The sequence below is a fragment of the Corvus moneduloides genome, chromosome 14, assembly GCF_009650955.1.
Source record: "Corvus moneduloides isolate bCorMon1 chromosome 14, bCorMon1.pri, whole genome shotgun sequence".
In the NCBI taxonomy this organism is placed as follows: domain Eukaryota; kingdom Metazoa; phylum Chordata; class Aves; order Passeriformes; family Corvidae; genus Corvus; species Corvus moneduloides.
In genome coordinates this window covers 12,248,304-12,269,013 of record NC_045489.1, presented here as the reverse complement: position 1 = coordinate 12,269,013, position 20,710 = coordinate 12,248,304, and the positions used below count along the sequence as shown (strand labels likewise).

The following is a 20,710-nucleotide window of genomic DNA, read 5'->3' as shown; positions in this document are numbered from 1 at the left end:
CACCAGTTTTAAACCTGATTTTATGCTTTGCAAATGTCTAGAGATGGAACTCTCTTACAAAACCAGAGTCTGGATGGAGACACTGTATTCCCTGCAGAAGGAGAGTGTTCAAAATAGGGAGTTTGGTTTAAACAAATCGCTCATCAAAAACGTTGTCTGCCTGGAATTACAAAACCACATTGGGCACATTAGTCTCGGTCTACATTTATCTGAGCAATAGCAGAGTATTATTTATCACTGTTTCTTTCAAAAGTCTGAAGTTACAAGAACTGTGACTTCTGACTTCACACTCTTCTGGCTGATGTCCCTGGATAGCTCTCAGCAGTGGTGGGCTGGATTTCCATCTCCTCTCCATCAACTGCACCTGTTGGAGTAGGGCAGTGAAAGGGGTTCCATCAGCTCTTTACACTGATGTGAAATTAAGCTCTACAGTGAATTAAATGAAGTAATGTGTGTCTTGCTGCAGCATGAGAGGAGTGGTAGGCCCATCACACCCTATTAAAGGCTTGATTGCTGGAAAAAGGGGCTAATTTCTACTCAATGTACCTACCTCAGAGTGATCTGGGATTTTTTGTCAGAGTAAAGAGTAGAAGAAGGGGTCCACTGAATGCTTATTTAGCCACAGCATATCTTCCTGGAATAAGACTGGCACTGCAAGTCTTAAATGCAGTCAGGGCATGTCAGTAAACACTGTAGAGGAGCAAGTGCACCTCCTTATATTTGACCTGGAGTGAGGTGAATTATGTGCTTAAGCCCTCATACAGTGCACTGAAAAATTAACCCCCTGTGTTCTCTCTTTCTGATTCAATGAATGCAGAGAAAATATTTTGTGTACACTGTTAAATCTGAGGCAGGTGTCAACACATCAGAGACTATTTCTTCTCTTCATGGATTCAAACAGAGTATTTCTGGGTTATTTTTTTTTCAACCATGAACATAAAGGCAGTGAAACATTCTCAGGCAATGCATTCAGTTCCTCTGCAGGCTCCTGCCTGTTCTCGGTTCTCTCCTGTTTGATGCTTATCTCACTGGCTCTGGAGTTCATTGCCTGAAGGAAGGTGGTAATCACCAAAAAGGCTGAATAACATTCTGATTAATTACTGAGTGTATATCTTGTCCCAGAGGTATGATTGGATTGTGTACACAGGAAATTTCATTTAAGAGGAATATGTTTCAGTTAATTGGCTGTGAATTCATAGCCCATTTTAAACAATACACTCAAAATGAGTATTTTAAACCCTAGTTCAAAGTGGTTTTATGCTGTCCTTGAAAAGGTGGTTTGTGGCTTTCAGAAAACTGAAATGAAAATTTTTGCAAAAGTGTTTCTGTTCCAATTCATAAGTAAAAAACTTGTTTTCTGTTTAAGATATGGAAAACTTTCTGGTTTTGGGCAACTGACAGCTAATGTTTCCTCCTACAGACACACATCTCCTTGACATTTCTTTCCATTTTACCTAAAACGTGTGTAAGGGAAAACTGTATATTTAGTCAATGGTAGACTTTTTCTGGAAACCTTTTTAATCTGGTGTGATAAAGATATCTTAAGTGCACCATCTCGAATGCAAAAAACCCGACAAAAACCCAAACCAAAAGAAATCTGCTGCGCTTCCCTCCAAAAAAAAAAAAAAGCTTTTTATGTCCTCAAGCAAATCATGGGCAGCTCTAATGAAGTTGATGATTTACCAGGGTAGAAACAATACTGAGGGTGCATTAATGCTTGTTGCTCCTTCTTACCAGCTAGTTTGTTCAGGCAAGTTATTATATAATGGTGCCTTTTCACATTTCATGGAAGCAGCTGCCTGGGTGACTAAGGAAACAACTGACAGAAAGAGGAGCAGAGATTATCTCTCCTAAATCTGTTGTCCCTCATAACTTCCTAATCTGAGACACCTGTTTCTGCTAAACAGCAAAGCTGCCCAGAAGACATCTCCCTGACCTTAGAAAGGGTCGCAGCTCAGTTGGTTCCTCAACCTGTGGGCCGGGCAGTGCCCTGCTGTCTCCAGCCAGCCATCCTTCCAGGCTTTCTGAGGCAGTGCTGTGGTTACTCTTCATGTCCACAGGCAGTTTCTTCTAGAGTGATGGTGTGGAAAGTATTTGCCTGCAGAGGAAGCAGGCAGCAGAGCTGATGCTGAGCTGAGGGCTTCCAAAGGCTGCCAGATGTTTGGCAGAGTGTGAGGAACCCACCCACAGGTTTTCTTTGTACAACTTCTATAGAAAGATCTTCCTTAGGGTGTGAAGGGGGTGTGTGAAGAAGCTGGCAGGAAACTGGAAGAAACATGTCTCCCTCTGCTGTCCTTTTTCTTCTTAGGACTGGACAAATATATATCAGAATTTGCGTAAATATGTGTCTTTCAGATGGCTTCGGATGGACTCGTTCATAAGTTCTAGGTCAATACTCTTCCATCCCCATCTCCCAGAGTCACTGAATCACAGTGCTGTACATGCCTAGTACTTATGGATATCAAAGTTATGAGGTTACTTGAAGGTTCATTACAAAGTGTCCTGCTTAATCTGCACAGAATCCTGACTCCCTGACTGGGGGCAGTTTCAGGACATGACCTCCTCTCCAGCACCTGTCTTTCTTCTCCCTTTCCCCCACCAGCACATGTAAAGCTCTAGCATCCTGTTGGATGATGTTTTTCTGATGAATTCGGCGTGTGACTCACAGTATTTGCCTGGAGAGCTGGAAAGCTCCAGTGTCCAGAGGGCCCTGTCATCGGGTTGGTTTATCATTTTCTGTTTGACATTTTCCCAAGCTACTAGAAAATGGAGGATATTAATGACTTTCCTGGTTTGAGATCATGATTTCTTTTTGAATTCTGAGGACAGACAGAATTTATAAAATAACAACAAGGGAAAAAAATATTCATCACTCCCTTAAGCATCTTACCATCTAATTAGAGAACAAATGCTGCATACTCAGAGTGTTAACGAAGACCCAAAGCTCAGATTCTGAACTCAGCTAGCTAAGAAAGCAAATGCTCACGCATGTGTTGGTTTCTTCAGCATGTGTCACATGCCTGGGTCTGGGCCCAAATCCCTTATTTCATCCACAGCTTCTTTTCACACATTTTTGTCAAAACTCTGATCTGCCAGAAGGTAGTAGGAATATTATGTCCTGCCTTGCTGGAATTTTTGCATGAGAATTAAGGATATTAGCAATGACTAGAAGCGTCTTGTCACAATAGCGCATTGATAGAAGAAGAAAGGGAGGGAGTCAGAAGCCTTTAGAGGATTAATCATTCAGCAGCTTTAACTGATGCAAATACATTGGAGGAGCAGCTTTCATGTTCTCACAGTATCATTCTTGTGGCTGAACTATCAGTGAATAATTCCTAGAGTGCATCAAGCACAAACATGTTTTCTTAGTGCATTTGGTGTGACTGCTCTTCAGCAGTTATTATTAGACCTCAGTTTACATTGGGCTGTACCCTGTACTTCATGGTGAGACAGGAATCCTGCTGCAGCCAAAGCGAGTTTGGAATGGATTACAGCTGGAACGCTGAGCTGACAGCTGAGAGGAAGCTGGTTCAGCTCAGTGTCAAGATCCATCACATCTCAAAATGTTTTTATATTCTAGAAAGGAGATTCAGCATGATTATTTTTTCCTATGTAAATATGTAGCCCCAAGATTGGGCTATCCAGTCTTGCTCGCATTCAGCCCAGAGGCTCCTGGTGGGTGCACACACCCTTCAGATACCCTTTGGGTAGAATATTCCTGAAGGTGCCGGTTCAGCCACCTAGAATAGGTGTGGGGAAAAAACCCCAACACAACAGCTACTTCCAAAATAATTTTGACAGAGAAAAATGAAATAAAAAATAGGGTGAGTTAAAAATTCTGAATGATACATCTGATTCAACTTATTTCAGTCATGTGCTGGTTTTGAGATTTCAACACAGAATATGAACACAGGTTTCAGAGTAGCACAAATCTAGTAGAAGCTATTTAGCTCTTTTTTCCCCCTTAATATTATGGGGATTGTTTTCTTACCTTGTATCTCCAGCTACATCTTCCCCGTGCATCTGTCACATACACCGTCTTTTGACAAAGACTGACTGACTTTTCATCCATACTCAGAATACCATGACACGGGGAATGCTGTATTTGAGTAAAAATGTGCTGATCTGAGAGTTAAATGAGACTTTAAATGTTCCCCCAAAATCAAAGAGCCACTCCTCCACACAGCTCCCCACCTACCATCCGTTCTGATCACAAGGGCAGGGTGCCTCATGCTCGGTGTATTGTGCAGAAAGTATCTCAGGCCTTGTCAACTGCAAGATGCAATAGGAGCTTATTCCTAAGATTTACTTAAAATTAGGCAAACTAAGATTGAAGTCTAATGTTTGCTCCAAGCACCCCAGTTACAATCTGACTATTTTCTGCTTGGCTGTACTTCCCTTTGTGATAACCACAGGCAGGCCACCATAGTCCCACTGACATCCAGAGTCACTCCAACTGCACTGACATGACAACAGCATCTCCATTCCTCTGCATTGGAGGTGTTGCCTCTGCTTTCCATGAAGCTGTTCCTTACAGTGCCTGCTCAGTCATCTAAGTGCTAGATAAAACTCAGTTTTAAAAAATCACCTCTAGGCAAAAAGAAATGCTTATGTATGAGAGAGGCCCTTTCCAGGAAGTTTTCCTGTACCGCCTCAAGAGGTGCTTCACACAGGCTCATCTTTCTCATGGGCTGAAATGGACTGCTCTGCTCCCAAGCTGGTGTCCCCTGCAGCACTGACAGCCTCTGCAACACAGGATCTCAGGTTTCTTGTGGCTGAAAGTGTGTGAAGGTGTCCCCCGAACTGCTCAGACTACATGGAGGGGAATTTGCTCATTCAAATGCTTTTATGGAAACCCCACACATACAGGGCTGGCTGGCCTCTGGCTCTCCCGTGTGGTAGCCCAGTGCCTACAGCTGTGCCTTGCTTTGTGCTGGGCAGCAGAGTTGTGCTGGCATTGGGACTACTGATAATCTGAATTTGGGGTGTCAGGGTGGAAGGAGCCAGCACATCTGTGCTCAGGTCACTCTTCTTGCCTCTTTCCTCCTTTGGGCTTTCTCTCCCTGTCCCCTGTTGCTGACCAATGTGCCACAAGCTCGCTTTTTTTTAGAGAACGTTTTCGTAAGAAGTCTGTCAATAATTCTGTTTTGCCTATAAGTAACAGGCACCCATGATCTTTACTCTCATAGTGAATTTAAAATTTCGATCTTGGTTAGCCAGGTCTTGTCCCTGATCATTTCACTGACTTTAGCTGGGGGTGGCCTGGGCTGGAGGCTCAAGGTGTGGCCCTGGTTAGGTTCAGGAGTTGTATTTAGCTTTGCAAGGCTGCAGCCGCACCTGTGAAGAGTCAACAGAGGCTTCAGCTTTCAAACATTTACTTAGGTGCCTTACACTGGGGCCAGCCAAGTGACTCAGAGCACGAAATGAAGCAGAGATGTAGGTCTTAGCAGGAGCTGAGGCTTTACCTTATGAACCAGGCCAGGCTGTGATGTACTCTAGGTAAGCAGAACAGTGTTAGCCTCAGTTTGTCTAGATGTAAAATAGAGATCGCTCAGTATTGGAAAGTTCTCAAGATCTTTGGCTGGGAGTCATTATATAAAACTTAAATTTAATATTAAAGGACATGCTGCTAAGGGCTAAATGGCAAGAAGAAAAAGTTAAAAATATGCATGGCATCCTATTTTCCATGATTTTATACTTGCATCATTAAGTTCAAGTGAGGGAAATTACTTCTACTAGAGAAACTTCTCAGGAAAAGAGCAGAGTTAGGCTCAACTAGTAAAAAAGGTCTATATTCACACATCTTGTAAAGTTGTGCTGTCTTCAAAACAGTGCTGTGAACACCTGGCTCTGTTTGCTGCCTCCCTTTTCATCGTGCTGCCTGTGAGCAGCCTGGCTGTGGTGTAACTGCCGTGGTCAGAGCTGGCAAGCACCTGTGGCAGCACTGGGGAGGGCGGGCAAGGCAGAACAGGGCATGAAAACACCAGAACAAGCAGTAAAAGACAAAACCAACCTCACAGAGGCTGTGCTGGGAGGCAGATCTGCATCAGTAGCAGGTCTGCAAAGTAATGAAAAGCACAGCCTCCCCTTGAGGCAAGGTAAAACCTGTTGCTGAATGCTTAGGGACATTAAATTAACACTGGCACTGGTCCTGATCCTGGCCTTACTGATTCCACTCCAGCCAGGACTGTACCTGAGCTTATGGATCTCAAAACACTGCAAAATCTGTACGTAAGTGGCAGTGTAAAATAAAGGGGTACCCATGGCCTCTGCTTATTGTATGTTATGTCCTAAAATCTAGTAATAAAAGCCAAAACTTCTTAATGGTATAGATTTGCCTTAATTACATGTAACATTCATAAATGTATATAATATTCACAGCTTGCTCTTTTATTTGTTGCCACTGTAGAGAGAAAGGGCCATGTTCTCAATTGTTTAAATAAACAGTATTTATTAAAATCAATAATTTTTTCCACACGTATTTGTTGTAGAGAATATCTCCTCTGCTTAATCTTTTTATTTTGAGTGTACTGCCCATGTGAATAATGTGGTAATCAAGACAGCTAACATTTAGTAAGATGTCAGGAATATTTTAAAATGTAGTAGGTGGGAGAAGATGTATTTTCTGTAATTTTTCACAAAAGTTGTAAGTCTCCTGTCTTCAAAATACTTGGCAGAACTTTCCAATTTTCAAGAATGGAATTTGAAAATGTTATCCAATTAGTTGCTGAAAAAATTGGCAAATTTTGAATAGAGCCAGAATTTTCAACAAATTTTTCAGGACAAAAATATGTTATTTCTAAGGAAGTGTTTGGTTTTTTACAGATCTGTTAGAAGAATCTAAATGTCTCATAAAATTAAATAATTTCATTCCACTTAAAATGCAAGCTATTGTTCTGGTGCTCGGTAATATACGGTGCCAGTCTTTCCAATATAGTTGGGTTTGTCATCTTACCAGCATATTAAATATATTTTTGAATTGCACATTAGTATTGTTTTACCTGAACATTGAAAGCCAAAGCTGGCAACCTCCTCCATTGCCATGCATATGTTTCCTACTTGGAACAAAATATGAAACTTAATTCAGCTATGTGCCAAGCCACCAGGGCAAAGCCAGGTTTGTAGAGAGATTATATTTTTGTTTAAACTTGTAGAAGAAAAACATGTGGGCTTTCAGGCTGCCAGTCCTTTCTGAAAACTCAGAAGAGTCACCAGCCTGAAATAGAAATACCAACCTCATTCAGAGGGAGGGTGAAAATCCAACTTTATATTCAGCTGTGTTGTGTGATTTCTTAAACCATATTTTCCACAAGTAATCACAGTCCTTTCTTCCCAGTGTTCACATTAACAGCATTAATTTTATTGTGAATAGGTTCAAAATGATAAGGAATGGCCAGGTGGTGGTAAAAGGATATAGGGTTAAGTAATATAAGAATGAATGAGTTGCTGAAAGCATTTCAAAAAGAGCAGTGCCCCAGTCCTGCACCCTCCAGGGGCACCAGCAGACTGCAGGGAGCAAAGGGAACCCTCTGAGCCTCACTGAGCGTGCCAGCCCACGATAACTGGAGCTGCAGTGAGAGGAGATGGTGCCTTGGTGCTCAGGGAGAACAGGATTGGCACTAAACCATGGCCTTTCCAGATCGAACTGACTTTATGTCAAGAGAAGGCAAATCATCCATCACAAATGCAGACATTACAAATGTGCTGCGGTGTGAAAGTGAATTTGCCATGAAATTAGTTTCAGATGGGGAAATCCAGCTGCAGTTTTCCCCAGCAGTGTTTCTTACAGACCTTTTAGGCACAGCTTTCCCATTGCCTGCAGTGAGAGCTGCAGAAGCCGGGAGGGAGCACTGGAGGGATTGATCCATAAGGTTTCCCTGACATTTGGTAGTCTTGCATCAGTTAGTTCTTGTTGAGCGTATTCTGAACCACCCACAGAATTTTATGATTATAATTCTCAGGGGGTATTTTTCTCATCATTACTCACAGTTTACAAATGGTTTTCCCCTCCTGGATCTCTTGAAACTGTGTGATTCTCCCTCTAAACTACTTATAGCTGCAATCTGCTTATTTCTCTTGATTGTGACCAGAAAAATGTATGGCATTTAGGGTGTTGCAATATGGGAAATTGGATGCAAATAGAACAGAAAGACTCTAACCAAACCTAGAGAAGACAAGCTTGATCTTATGTCAGTACTGTACTTCCCACCTGAATGAGCAATTAAAATTTAAGATGTAACATACTGGATCAAAATAATAATATATTGTACAAAATGCAATTTAGGAAACCTGCAGCTACCACCCTTTCAGGAACAGTTCTTAATTTAATAAAATAGTTATAACTTGAGGAAAGCAAACAATGAGTAACAACTACTCACACAATTAATCAGGCAAGGTGTGCATACATCAGTCTGGCATTCAGCTAGAGTTAGAATTTGGGATGGGCCCAGAGTTTGTACTTAGCACTGATACAGGCATAATCTGTGGCTGTGATATACTGCAGGAGAGTGAGCACTTCTGTCTTAGGTTAAATTGTAATTTCTTACATACTGGCTATTGCTGTTCAATGCCAAATACGTTACAACCTGCACATTCTGCAAATTACAGCTAATTCTGTGTAATTGATAAACCAGATAGAGGGTACAACTCTATCAGCAATGGCAAACCTCCTACTGTAATATTAGGAAACTTGTGAACATGACAAAAATATCCTGAGTGTGGACTGTGACACTCCTCTAAGTCAAATCTCTTTACATCAACTCTCAGCTGTCACACCAGGCAGGAGGATTGAACTTTCAGAAGAAAAATGCTGGCAACAGGATAAAAACAGTGGGAAATGATCGTCCCACAAGCACAAGCCTGACACCAGGGCATGGAAAAGGAATCCCAGTTGTCTTCAAGGATTCAGCAACACTTGTAATCAGGATTTCTTCTTACAAAAGAAGGAGTTGCTGACTGCTCAGGGTCAGGACTGAGCTGATGGGAACTCATACCTTGTGTGTTATGCTGGGAATGAAATTCATGGGTTCATTTTCCCACCAAAACATCAGATTAATGGGTAGCTCTTGAAGTTTGGGCAGTAGTGTGAGTACATATAGGCAGTTACAGATCCCATTCCTGACTCCTTCCAGGCAGACCAGGCTGCTCTGCAAGGTCTTTACAGCCATGTGAGAGGCTCAGGCAGTGGTTAGAGCAAGTCACTGCCTGCTATTGATGTCCTTCCCAATCCCGTCTGTGCTGACACTCCAGCCTACAACACCGTCTCATTATACCCCCAGAGTAAGATATTGTTTGGCTCTGCAGCCTCTTGGGGTCTCAGGAAGGGCAGGGACCATTTGCCCTTGACCTGTAATTGTTCTGTTTCCACAGTGACAGCCATGGGATGCTGTGAAATACCAATGCAAGTTTGCTGTGGCAGATTTCCTGCTGTGATGACTTTCTGCAGAATGCTGCCAACACTCCTGCTGCTCATTTTGTGCCCACAGTCCACTGTCATGCACAGCACCTCTTACTGATCTGCCAAAAGGCAACTGCAGTGCCTGAGTCAAGAGTTCTCATTTGACCCTTAAATGGGGAACAACACATTGTCATAGGCAAGGGTGTCTCACCAGGAAAGCAGCTTTCACAATGGCAGGAAATATCTGCCAGACAAGAGAAAAGGGAGCTGGTCCAGGGGCTGCAGCGCTTGTGTGGTTTTTGGACACCTGGTCTTTGCTTCACGCCTCCTGAGTGACTTGGAGCAAGTGGTTTGAGCATCTGAATCACTTTTGTACTTTCTCATCAGTTTGTGACGGTGTTCAGGCATGTCAGTGGGAACCAGGAGCCTAGATAATTTGTTCATCTGCCCCTAAATTTTGCTGCACCCCAGTCCTTAGTATCTAGGGTAGGAACCCCAACATTACCTGGTCTGTAGTAAGGATAACCCTATTAAAGGTAACAAGACTCTTTGAGGACTTAGGGATATCTTAAATACAATTTCATAGTAATAAGAAATAAATATCTTACGGTGTGCAGCTGGCTCTCTTTGGCACTGTAAAAACTCCACTGAATAAAGAAATTTCCCAGCGGTCCAGGACTGGTGTATGTGCAGAGGAGGGTTGCGTTTCCACCTGTCGTGACATTCACTGTCTTCTCAGGGACGGTCACCACAACCCCGCTGGCGTGGCCTGTGGGCAGTAAGTGTGGTGAGGAGAGATCAGCTGGGGCTCGCCCTGGGAGCCCTGCAGGAGTGCCTTACTCGCTGTGTGACTGAAGAAAGCTGTAGGATATATCCGGCCGTTCTCCTTTTCAGCACAGTTTCCCTCAGGCTTTGTGTGGAAATTTCAGTGATAACAAGCTGTGGCTGGGTAAAAGCTAGCAAGCAAATAAATCCCCCAGAACACCTCTGCCCTTACAACAAATAATGTTCTTAAAAAGCAGAGTTCCTAAACTCATACTTGTTCTTGTTTGCTGATACTCATATTCTCACTAAGAGTCAGTGGTTAAACGGAACCTTTCTTCTGCACTCACAGTGTTTTCCTGTGCTTGCACTCTCATTCACAGCTGTGTCTACCCATCTCTTACACCTTTCTTGCCCTTTTTGGCCTTTTTGCAGTTATTTCTTTAGATGTCTGATCTCCTTTACATACACCCTCACCTCAGGCTGGAGCCCAGCAGCTTTTCTCTGCTTTTCTTTTGTGAATTACTTTGCTTTTGTTTCGGTTTCTAAGGGCTTACCTCCAGAAGCTGGGGTTTTTTTCTAACATTATTACATTGGAAAAATAAAACTAAACTTTTTGGAGCTGCTTTTACTATGTGGGTTGTACAGAGTTCTTTGATAACTCAATCAACCCTTTGTGTTGTGCTCAAAGCAGAAAGGGAGCAAACACAACTTGTGAGCCCTTCCCACAGTTTTCTGGTCACACTTGACTACACGATCATAGTAATTAAAGGAATCAAGCACCACCTTACAGTATTTATCTGTTTCTATCCTCTGTGTAAATTACTAGCCATGATGGCACATGACAGCAAAGCTAGAGCTGTCAGAAAAATAAGTCTGAATTTCAGGGTTTTGGTAGGTCACTGAGTCCAGCTTCAAAGCCAAGGTCTAAAGATTCAGATGGAGAATGTATTTCTTTTGAATGGCATGGAAAACATAAGTCTTTTGGAGCTTTCAGTGCAAAAGAGACAAGGTGAGAATTTCATGTTACAATAATTTTCATGTGGGTTTATTGCATATATTAATGATAGAGACAAAAGATGTGAAATATTTTTCCCAATGCAGGATCTGTGCATCTTATGTTTGGGTACTGCTTTTGAGAGTTTAAGCAGAACCTGCAGCAATACCGAAGAGTATTTTGCTGAAATTAACAGCCCTATGTGAGAAAACATTGTTTATGAAAAGAAACAATCTATTTTGTCTTTTTTTTAATGTAAATATTGCAAATTCATAAGTTAGTACAGTATGCAAACCTATCTGAACTCTTTGCGTACTGTTTTCTGTGTTTGATGGCTTCAATAGTAAAAGCTTACTGCAAGGAAGAAAGGAATAATATACTTTCTGTATTGGTGGTGGCTAGGATGGAAATTAATGGGTTTAAACTACAACAAGATTTATATTGTATGTGAAGACAGTGTCACAGGAATGGCTGGAGACCGACCTAAATGTGTCAAACCTGCCTTGGGGAAAGAGGGCATCCCAGGCTGGCTGTGAGTCCTACTTGTCTTGTGAGTTCACAGCAGCTTAATCCTTACTGAGATCTAATATGAATGCTGTGCCATATTACTTTAGGTGTCTCAGTTCACTGTTCTCAGCTTTAAGAATTAGTGTTGGCCAGAGGATGACAGTTTCTTGTCACAGTTTACATGTATTTATTTTCTGCTCTTTGCAGGGTTAAAGTACCGTCTTTCAACAAAATGTTATTCTACTGAAAACATCAATTTTCCAGTCATCTGCTCCACATATTTACTTTATCATTCTCTGGTTTTGGAGTCAGGAGTGCCACAGAGTCTGACTGTTACAAGCTTTTCCCGAAGAAATTGATTTTAGCAGAAACGACTCCACAAAGCATTCTAGGTTCCATAAAACTGTATTTTGAAGAAAAACATTTAATTGAAAAGATCTTCACTCAAGTAAAAAGATACTGTCAAAACCTATCAAACTGACATTGTCCAGTGAGGCTGTTTAAAGCCAATAAAAATTGCAAGATTCATACATACAGGCCTTTTGGTTTAATTTTTAAAAAGTGCACAAATAAGAAATAACTCAGTGAAAACAGCTAGTGTGAACAGGACCATAACTTGTTAAAAATGGTTGATCCATGTCTTTACTCATCAATATTATAGTGAGACTATTTCCTTCCCACAGAGAAAGTCATTGCAGTTAATTAGCAATCTCCCACTTCCACTGAAGTCCTTTGCAGTTTTCAACATTCATTAAATTAATCCAAGTTTGCTGATCTTTTCTGAGCCATGACAGAAACCCACAGTCAGTGGTGCCCATCAATATGAACACATTGCTAGTCTTAAATCCAGAATTTTCAAATTAGAGGACATTGCTTTGAAAATTATTGGTACCTACCCTGAATTACTTTTCATATCTAAGGAAGAATCTGTTGGGTGTATATGTGTGTGAGAGTTAGAACACTGAAACTCCAGGAGCAACTACTTAAAATATTTCTGTGGCACCCAAACCAGATAATTCCATCTGGAAAAGGAGATGCTTTCATTTTCTGTAGTGGATACAGGGGCTGTTCATCTCCATGGAGCATTAGACTTAAAGTGACTGCTTCTGTATGTATTAGAAATAAAGCTCAGCACAACGAAATGCCCTCGAAACATGAATAATATATAGTTTTTACTATACCATGAAATCCCTAGATTCCACAAAGTATTATGTCCTCGTTTAATTTCAGGGAAATCTAAAGATTATTTGCATGCTTAAAGCTAAGCATCCCCCCCAAATTTTTTGGTGGTTGAGGGACTGATGCATCATTTTCCAGTCCTATTATCAAGGGGAGAAAAAAGCCAAATATGGAAAAACCTGACCTTGAAACACTTGAAAGACCTGAATTCTCCATACGAGAGCTCTTTTCCTCTTCTTGACATCAGAGCTAAGCATTAATCTGCCAAAGCCAAAATTCTGTTCTTGAGCAAAAACCTCTTACCAGGCAGGGGTCAGTTTGTGGATTTCCATAAAATGGTCTGGCAGTATAGCCACGTTTCATTCCATCCTGAAATAATTAATCTCGAATGTTCTCCTAGTTTGCCAGTCAGGTTCACCTGCTCTCTTACTTCAAGTTCCTTTGTCCCAGTGCTATTTCAATCAGTTTGTTATTCTTACCTGCAAGGACAGCTAGAATTGGAAATATCTTCAGCATTGTCACACACACCTCCTCGATGCTGGGAGAGAAAAGAGATCAGGTGCTGCTTCTGGCTTCTGCTGAAACTCAACTGTTTTATTTTTTGAGGTAGGTTTTTTGTTTTCCTTATCAGCTGCGTTTCAACACGTCAGTGAGCTGTTTCATTCTCCTTTATCACGCCTGCCTTTCTCTGACTAGTGGTGTGACTGTTCACTTGAAACCATTTTGTGGGGTTTGAGCAACTGAGGGTTTTGTTAATAATAAACCTTTGAATCAGAGGAGCCCAGATTCTCCCACTTTTGCCAGGGCCCTGCAGTATTTGCCTACCTAAGTACTTCCACTGAGTACAAGAAAAGTGTTTGTGGGGCTATTTAATAGCCAATCTGATTACTAGTTGGAGTCAGGCCTAATATGAATAATCTTTATTTCCCATTAATTCTGTAATTTCCTTTTAAAAATGGGCATATGTAGATAATACATTGTAGTACATTTTCAATTCAAAACATGTATCTTATACAGCTTTATACAGAATGGTTACATTGGACACATGATTGCCTTGGAATTTCCATACTGCACTCATCAATAAGATAACATACCAAAATGAAGATCAAATAAAAGTTATCTTCTGAACTGTTAATGAAATCTGTTTCATCTAGTTTTAATCCATGAAGCTGGATGTTACTAATCAAAAAAGGGACAAGGTGAATATGTTGATTTTTATTTAAATGTTAATACTAGATTTTTATAGTGAAAAAGCAGTGGATGAAGGTTAGAACTTGAAGAACTAATTAGGATAACTTAAATTTCTCTGTCCTTACTGGTTTCAGAACACACTCTCTGAAGCTCATTAGGAACTGAGGGTGTTCAGCTTCCTGCAGGAGCCAGATTTGCTTTTTGTGCTGTGTCATTTGGCTGAGGCTGATTCAGAGCCCTGAGCTGTGATGGGAGTAGCTGGCTCTGGCACAGCCACGGGGCGTGAGTGCCTCACATAGCAGAGGGCAGCATTGCCTTGTACATGTGTGCCTGCACCTGGGACCAAGGCAAGTAACATGGCCAGGGACTTTTTTCTATGCTTGTTGAAAACATGGGACTAGTTCATGCCTGATGATCCCATCTTTATAGTGGCAGGAAGGGCAGCCACTTCCTCTGTGGCAGGAGTCATGCTGCAGCATGGGAAGCCCTTTTGGAAGGTGGGGTTCAGCATCTGGCCATGTGTGGTTGGAGGGGAAAGGTATGACCAGGCTCTCCCTCATCTCTCATGTGATGTGGTGGTAGATTCTTCAGCAAAGAAGTCAAGTTACTGGTTGCATTTGTTACTATTGGGATCAGGTTTATGGACTATTTTATTCTGCCACATATTTCTGCGCATGGCAGATGCCTGAATAATCTCTGGGCAGATGGCAGAGTTTGATGATATTTTTATATGAGCCGTCTCCAACAGTTTTGGAGATGTCTCCTTAGTTCTGACTGTCAGCACTTCACACAGCATTCCCACAAAGTGGGCAGTGCCTGTCTTTAAACGATGGGAAGGGCAAGTCTTGGAACTGTTAAATGTCTTGTCCAAGAATCACAGGAGAGTCCAAAAAGGAATATGTACACTGAAAGACTGAAATTCAAATTCAGATTTCTTCCAAAAGTTGAAAAGCACTTAGATTCACCTTCACTGAGGAAGCATGGAGGGATCACAAGCACACATGAGAAGTTCTCACTGGCTGTTCCCAAAGCCTAAAATGGGAGCTGCTGCTGATTTCCAACCATTTAGCTGTGCATGAGTGCAAACGATCTGAACATGAGACAACCTACAGACACATTTCAGTGATTGCCTGTGACAGCTCCATAATACCCAGGAGTCTGACAAGTAGCTCACAGAGCCCCGATCCTTTGCAAAACCAGCAGTTTTCAAGAAGATGCATAAAACCACTGCTACCCTGCTGAGTAAACTGGCACGTGCACGATCCTGTATCTTTACCACGACATCAGTGTATCCTCTAATTCCCTCTCATCTATCAACCCCAAAGTCCTTTCTCTGGCATTTAAAACCCCCTCAGCTAATACGTATTTTTGCTCGTTACATTCACTTTTTGCCAATTAAGGCTTTGAAAAATGACAGAACTACATTCCTGGAGGGTGAAATGCTCAGTTTGACCATAGAACAGGAGCCAAGAACACAAATTCTGTATCAACATGTGCCCCTTAAAGCTTGGGATGAAGGGCTGAGATTACCAGTTACAGAATGGGTACAGCTCATAGCAAAAGATTACAACCATCACCCTGTTTTACAGAGGATTCTGAACACCAGGAGTGTTTATGTTTCACTATAAACCACCTGGGGCTCATTTCACTCAAAGCAGAGGTTCCCTAGCATTAAACTTCCAGGCCCTCCAGGGTTACTCTCCTGTGAAGGTAATCGATGTCACCTGTCAGCTGCTGACTTTGCTTCTGACTCATTGCTCCTGGAGAGCAGCACTGCCTGTTCAGGAGAACTGAACACAGAAAGCAAAATCTGCTTTGGTTTGATGTTTTAAGTTACAGTGGGATAACGAAGAAGCTCTTGCTTACACTGCTCAGCTAAGAGGAGAGAACAGCTCAGAGTGCAGCAGCACAGCAGTCACTTTGCTAGGGGTGGAGCAAAGACTCCTATCTTGAGATAAAATAGAAGGGGCCAGTACCAGGAACTGTGTGTTAACAGACTTCATGACTCAAATCTGTGTACACTGAAATGTATTCAGAAATGTTCCCTTTCAAGCAGCTCCCATGTATTCACTCTCTAAACAGAAGTGTCAGTCATCAAAAAATGAAGCCCAGAGGCAAACCCCAAGCAAGGCAGCATCATCCAGACAAAGCACTGCCAGGATATTTAGGAGTTGCTTCTGTTGGCCTGAAACCTAATTTAAAATCTTCCTGGACAATTCCACGTTTCACTTGATAAAGCTCAGCAGCGTTCCAACTGCTCTGTCTTCCTGAAATAAGCTAAATCTGTAATTGTGTGAGGACACTAAACCCAGTCTAACCCAGTGATTTGTGAAGCTCTCTAGTTCAGTATCACAGCTGATGGCTGGGGATGAAGAGAAGTGTGTAATTAAAGATTCCAACAGGTGCAGTGAAAGAGTTGCTTTAAGCCTCTAAATCCATCATTAGGTTGATTTTCAAATGCACAGTACAGTTTGCTTGCTTATTGCACAGCCTTGTTTGTGGTTTAAAAAAATATTTATAAGTTTTTGAGTAGTGTTTGCAGTCTTAAAGTTAATTCACAAACTCACTGTTATTTTTAAGCTTGCAGAGAGTGCATGTCTGTAAGGTACCGATAACATAAACTCTTCTGAGGAGAGCACCATAGCTTGTCACCTCAAAGTAACTTGGTCAGAAATACACCTAATCCTCTGTATTCAATTGCCAGAATGAGCACAGCTTATTATCAAAAAGCACAATTCCATTTCCTTGTAAAGGGTCTGGAATGGTCTTTTTTTTTTTTTTTTTTTTTTTTTAATATTGTCCCTTTTCTTACTCCAGAAAGAAGGTCTATTTTCCTTTTAGCCATTCAAAAGCCAGAGTTTCCCAGAGAAAAATCCCTGTCCAACAAGCTTTCCTCTTTCTGGGGGGAAAAAAAAGAAAAGCAAGCACTGAAAGGAGATGGAGCACCCACTCACTGCTCTTGCTCTGCCATGGAGGACTCTCCCAGGGTGCAGCTGCCTGCCTGTGCACTGCACTGGCCTCCACAGAGCTGGACAGGGTGGGGAGGAGATCCAGCCTGTTTGACAGACACAGATGATGTAGGAAGTTTTCTTGTATTGTTTTAGGACGCTGATGCCTGCTGCAGTCAAAGGGATTTGTTTGTGTGCAACACCTTGCAATAGAACTGTGACACCTGGACCCACAGCAGTGTGTGTTTAGTCACCAAGTTCCATGTGAAATTGATGTGAATATAAGCACCTGGACAAATTTATGGATCTGGCTCAGGCCTTTTGGGTTGACAGTAACACTCCTCTGGTCTCCCCTGCCTTCTGACCTGAGGAAAAAAAGGAGAAACAGCTCCCTGTGATGCTGCCCCAGACCTCCTGGGGATGCTGGTGTAGCATCCACATACCCTGGGATTAGGCTGCCTTGGACTGTGCTGGACCAGGATGATGGAAGTGATGGAAGGAGCTTTGTTGCAGAAGCAGGGGATGGTTCTGCAGCAGCTGTGGTGTTACTATACATGGTAAATTTAAACACGTTGTGTGCAGGAGAGCTGAGCACCACAAGTGCCCTGATGGATGCAGGATAAAGAATGACTTTCTAGCATGAAGTGCCACCATCAGAGAATCCACTCCTGCTCTGTGGCTCGAGTGTCAAAGCCAAAGCAGGCTCTCCCCTGCGTGGTAAATCACAGTGAAATGGTCCTGCCTTTGTACCATTGCTGTGCCCTTGGGTTTGCATTGGCTGCATAACCTTTTCCCTGCATATGATTAACTCTCCTTATGTCTTTTTTCTTTTGACCTTTCTCTTTTTCATGTAGTTTCAGAATTGAAGCTAATCAAAGGAAAAGAAAAGGAAAAAGGAAAAGAAAAGGAAAATTCACACTGAGTATCTGTGGATTAAGCTGTCTATCAACCTTATCCAAGGGAAAGGTCTTTTTTCAGTCATCGTTTGCATTTTTGTAGATTAACAATTTTCAAAACTATCAAGTGTTATTGTTCTTTCATTTTGGCAGCATTTGTTGTCCTTGTCTAAAATGAAAAATGCTTTCAGCTTAAGAGTACATGGAACTGCATAATTTATATGGTGGCTGCTTGCCTTAACAGGTATGATAATGTAATTTTAGGATTACTCTGCCATATTAAAACCTGGCATAAAATTAATGCAATTGGGCTGAACTCTAGGCTTTCCACCTGCTCCTGCTGTCTCTGAAGTGGAGAGTTCAGGTGCATTGATGTTAAAAGGAAGTGTTTTGTGCTTTCAAACACACTAGTTCATGCTGTCAAATGATTACAAGGTGATCTCATTTTTTATTTTAAAAAATAGCCAGTTTTTTAATTCTCACTGTTCCAAGGAAATTTTTGGACTCAGTGCTGACCTCAGCTGCTCCCTACTCCATGTACTGCTACAAATCTCTTTGCTTTTGGCATGCTCCAGTTTAGGAAGGAGACTAAAGCAGCCTCTGTCTGAACATTGCTTTGCCTGCCTGAGTTTGACCTGGCTGTAAATCCCTTTCATTTTAATTCATGTCACTGGCCCCTGGAGGGAACTGAGAAGCTGTTTCTGCATCCAGGCTCTGCAACTCAGCTGCCCTCTGAAGGAGCCTGAGTTTGGTGGGACTGTGTGGCCTTTTCCTTGGGGAGGCAGAATAATATTTGCATACCATTAATTATTAATGAATGGTTGTATGGCTGGATTTGCCCCAGCTGCCCTTCTCCCAGCAGGCGTGCCACGGGGTCCCTGGTGGCAGCTGGAGCCTGGCTCTGCCTGCTGGCAGCCAGCTTCCCAGACTGCTCTGGCACTGGCTCCTTGAGGTGGGATATGATGGGGCATTTTCCTTGGGAAACTCCAGCTTCCCGGAAGCTGGGCAATGCTTTGGAAATGCTGCAGTATGTTAAGGTGAACGAGCTAATGTGATGAGAACCAAGAGCAGCTGCTTGCCTGGCTTCACGACACTTTTCCTTTTGATTCCCAGGAGCTTCCCAGGAGAAGGTTACTTGTTTGCTTGGTTTTAATTCTCAGGAAGAATGATAAGATGCTTCCTTTCCTGCTTCGTTAATAATCTCATTAGACTCAATTATTTTCATTACACTGAGTATGGCAGCACAATGACATGATGAAGTTGTGGAGCAGAGGATCAGCAATCCTGAATAAAAAACAGTGTAGGAGACCAGCTGAGATAAACCTGAGCACTTGTTTTGTCCTGCCTCTGACTTGCTTGTGGCAGGCAACCAAAGTTTTTCGTCAACTGATTGGGACTCAGATCCTGTACCCCGTGTGTTTTGTTACACACCGCTGTTCAAATTCTTTGGAAGCACTTGTTATCCTTCAGTGATCAAGTGGGCACTGAGTTTGCAAAGTGGAGAGAAGTAATGGAAAAATGGAACTGTCAGCAGCCTGTACATCGTGGGAGCAGCTGGGAAAGCAATAGCTCAGATGACTTCATCTGAAAAACATATGAATCTTAATAGTGTGTAGGGTGTAACCTTTGAAGAACAACTGTCTAATCCAGTTGTACACGGCAATTTGATTCAAACGAGCTAATAAAAGCCGTGGGGCAGCCCAGCCTGGCACAGTTACACCCCTGTCGCGCCTTCCCCCCGGCACCAGGGGCTGGCAGCCGTGCAACCCTGTGCCGGTGATGATGCCCGGAGCGCGGCCGGTGGCGGTGGCACACTGCACACAGCCGTGGCCCGCAGTCCCGCTCCGTGCAGCTCTGTGTCCCGCACGGCTGCCGCCTGGGGCCGTGTCCTTGCTCCCGTGCCAGGGCTGGATGTGCCCGTGCCAGGCCGGAGGTGCCGCAGAGCCCCGGGCGCCAGGGGAACCCCCCGTGCTGCTCCCGGGCTCCTCCTGCCTCTGCACCTGCACAACACTCCACCTGCTGCACCAGCCTTGGTTTATAAACTACCCTGTAATTCCCACTCCCGCAAGGGAAAAGCGAAAAGCCACAGGCTTGTACAGGCGTTCCCAAAGAATGAAATGGCTTTGTAAAATTATCAGAAATGCAGTTGGGCTCTTTTTTTCTCCTTTTCTTCCCAAGCGCTGAGTACTGATTCTGTGCCAGAGATGATGTAAAACTCCTACCGGGTGGCCTTTTCTATAATGTTCAATAAGTGATATATTCTTGGAGCCTGTATGAAATGCTGAAAAGCTTCCAATTCTATAAGCAGACAACCCCCAGAAAGAAATAACGGCTTAAAACCCAGTTCAAGGACTTATCTATCAGCCCCACTGATGTGACTGGTACTTAATTAGCATCAGCTTTTCATTCTGCTCCTTTTCATTCTGCAGGTTAACATCATGTATCCAGCTGGGACTGCTCTGTTTGGCATCCGTCACGGTCACTGTGCATATCTGGAAAAAGCTGGTTTTGGTTCACTGTGATTTTGGGAGGCAGGTCACACCCCAGCTGACAAATGACCTGTAGCAGATAGATTAGAGTGGTTGTACCTTGCTAGCAGTAATTACATGTAATTAGTGTGTCTTCCTGGGACAGGAAGCCCCTGACCTTACAAACGATCATTTGCAGCCTTGATTTGAGTCCCGTGGTGTCGGTGAGATTCCTGCAGCACGGGAGCCATCCATGTGCAGGCAGCTGTGGGAGCAGGGCTGAGGGCAGGCAACGAGGATTGCATCACTGAGCATATGTGTGTAGAAAGTTGCTGTTTAGCCTCTATGTTTCATCATTAGAATAT

At 42.8% G+C, this 20,710-nt stretch overlaps 1 protein-coding gene across 1 annotated transcript in view; it reads right to left on the bottom strand.

The window, feature by feature from the left end:
- The window catches only part of VSIG1 (V-set and immunoglobulin domain containing 1), a 34,947-nt gene that overhangs the window by 7,251 nt on the left and 6,986 nt on the right, over positions 1 to 20,710 (bottom strand). Inside the window, exons 2-4 of the mRNA XM_032124233.1 lie at positions 18,679 to 18,899; positions 10,006 to 10,220; positions 3,992 to 4,099 (exon numbers count right to left, since the gene is read on the bottom strand). Of these exons, the coding sequence (XP_031980124.1) occupies positions 3,992 to 4,099; positions 10,006 to 10,220; positions 18,679 to 18,899 (544 nt within the window). The remainder of the gene's footprint in view (positions 1 to 3,991; positions 4,100 to 10,005; positions 10,221 to 18,678; positions 18,900 to 20,710) is intronic.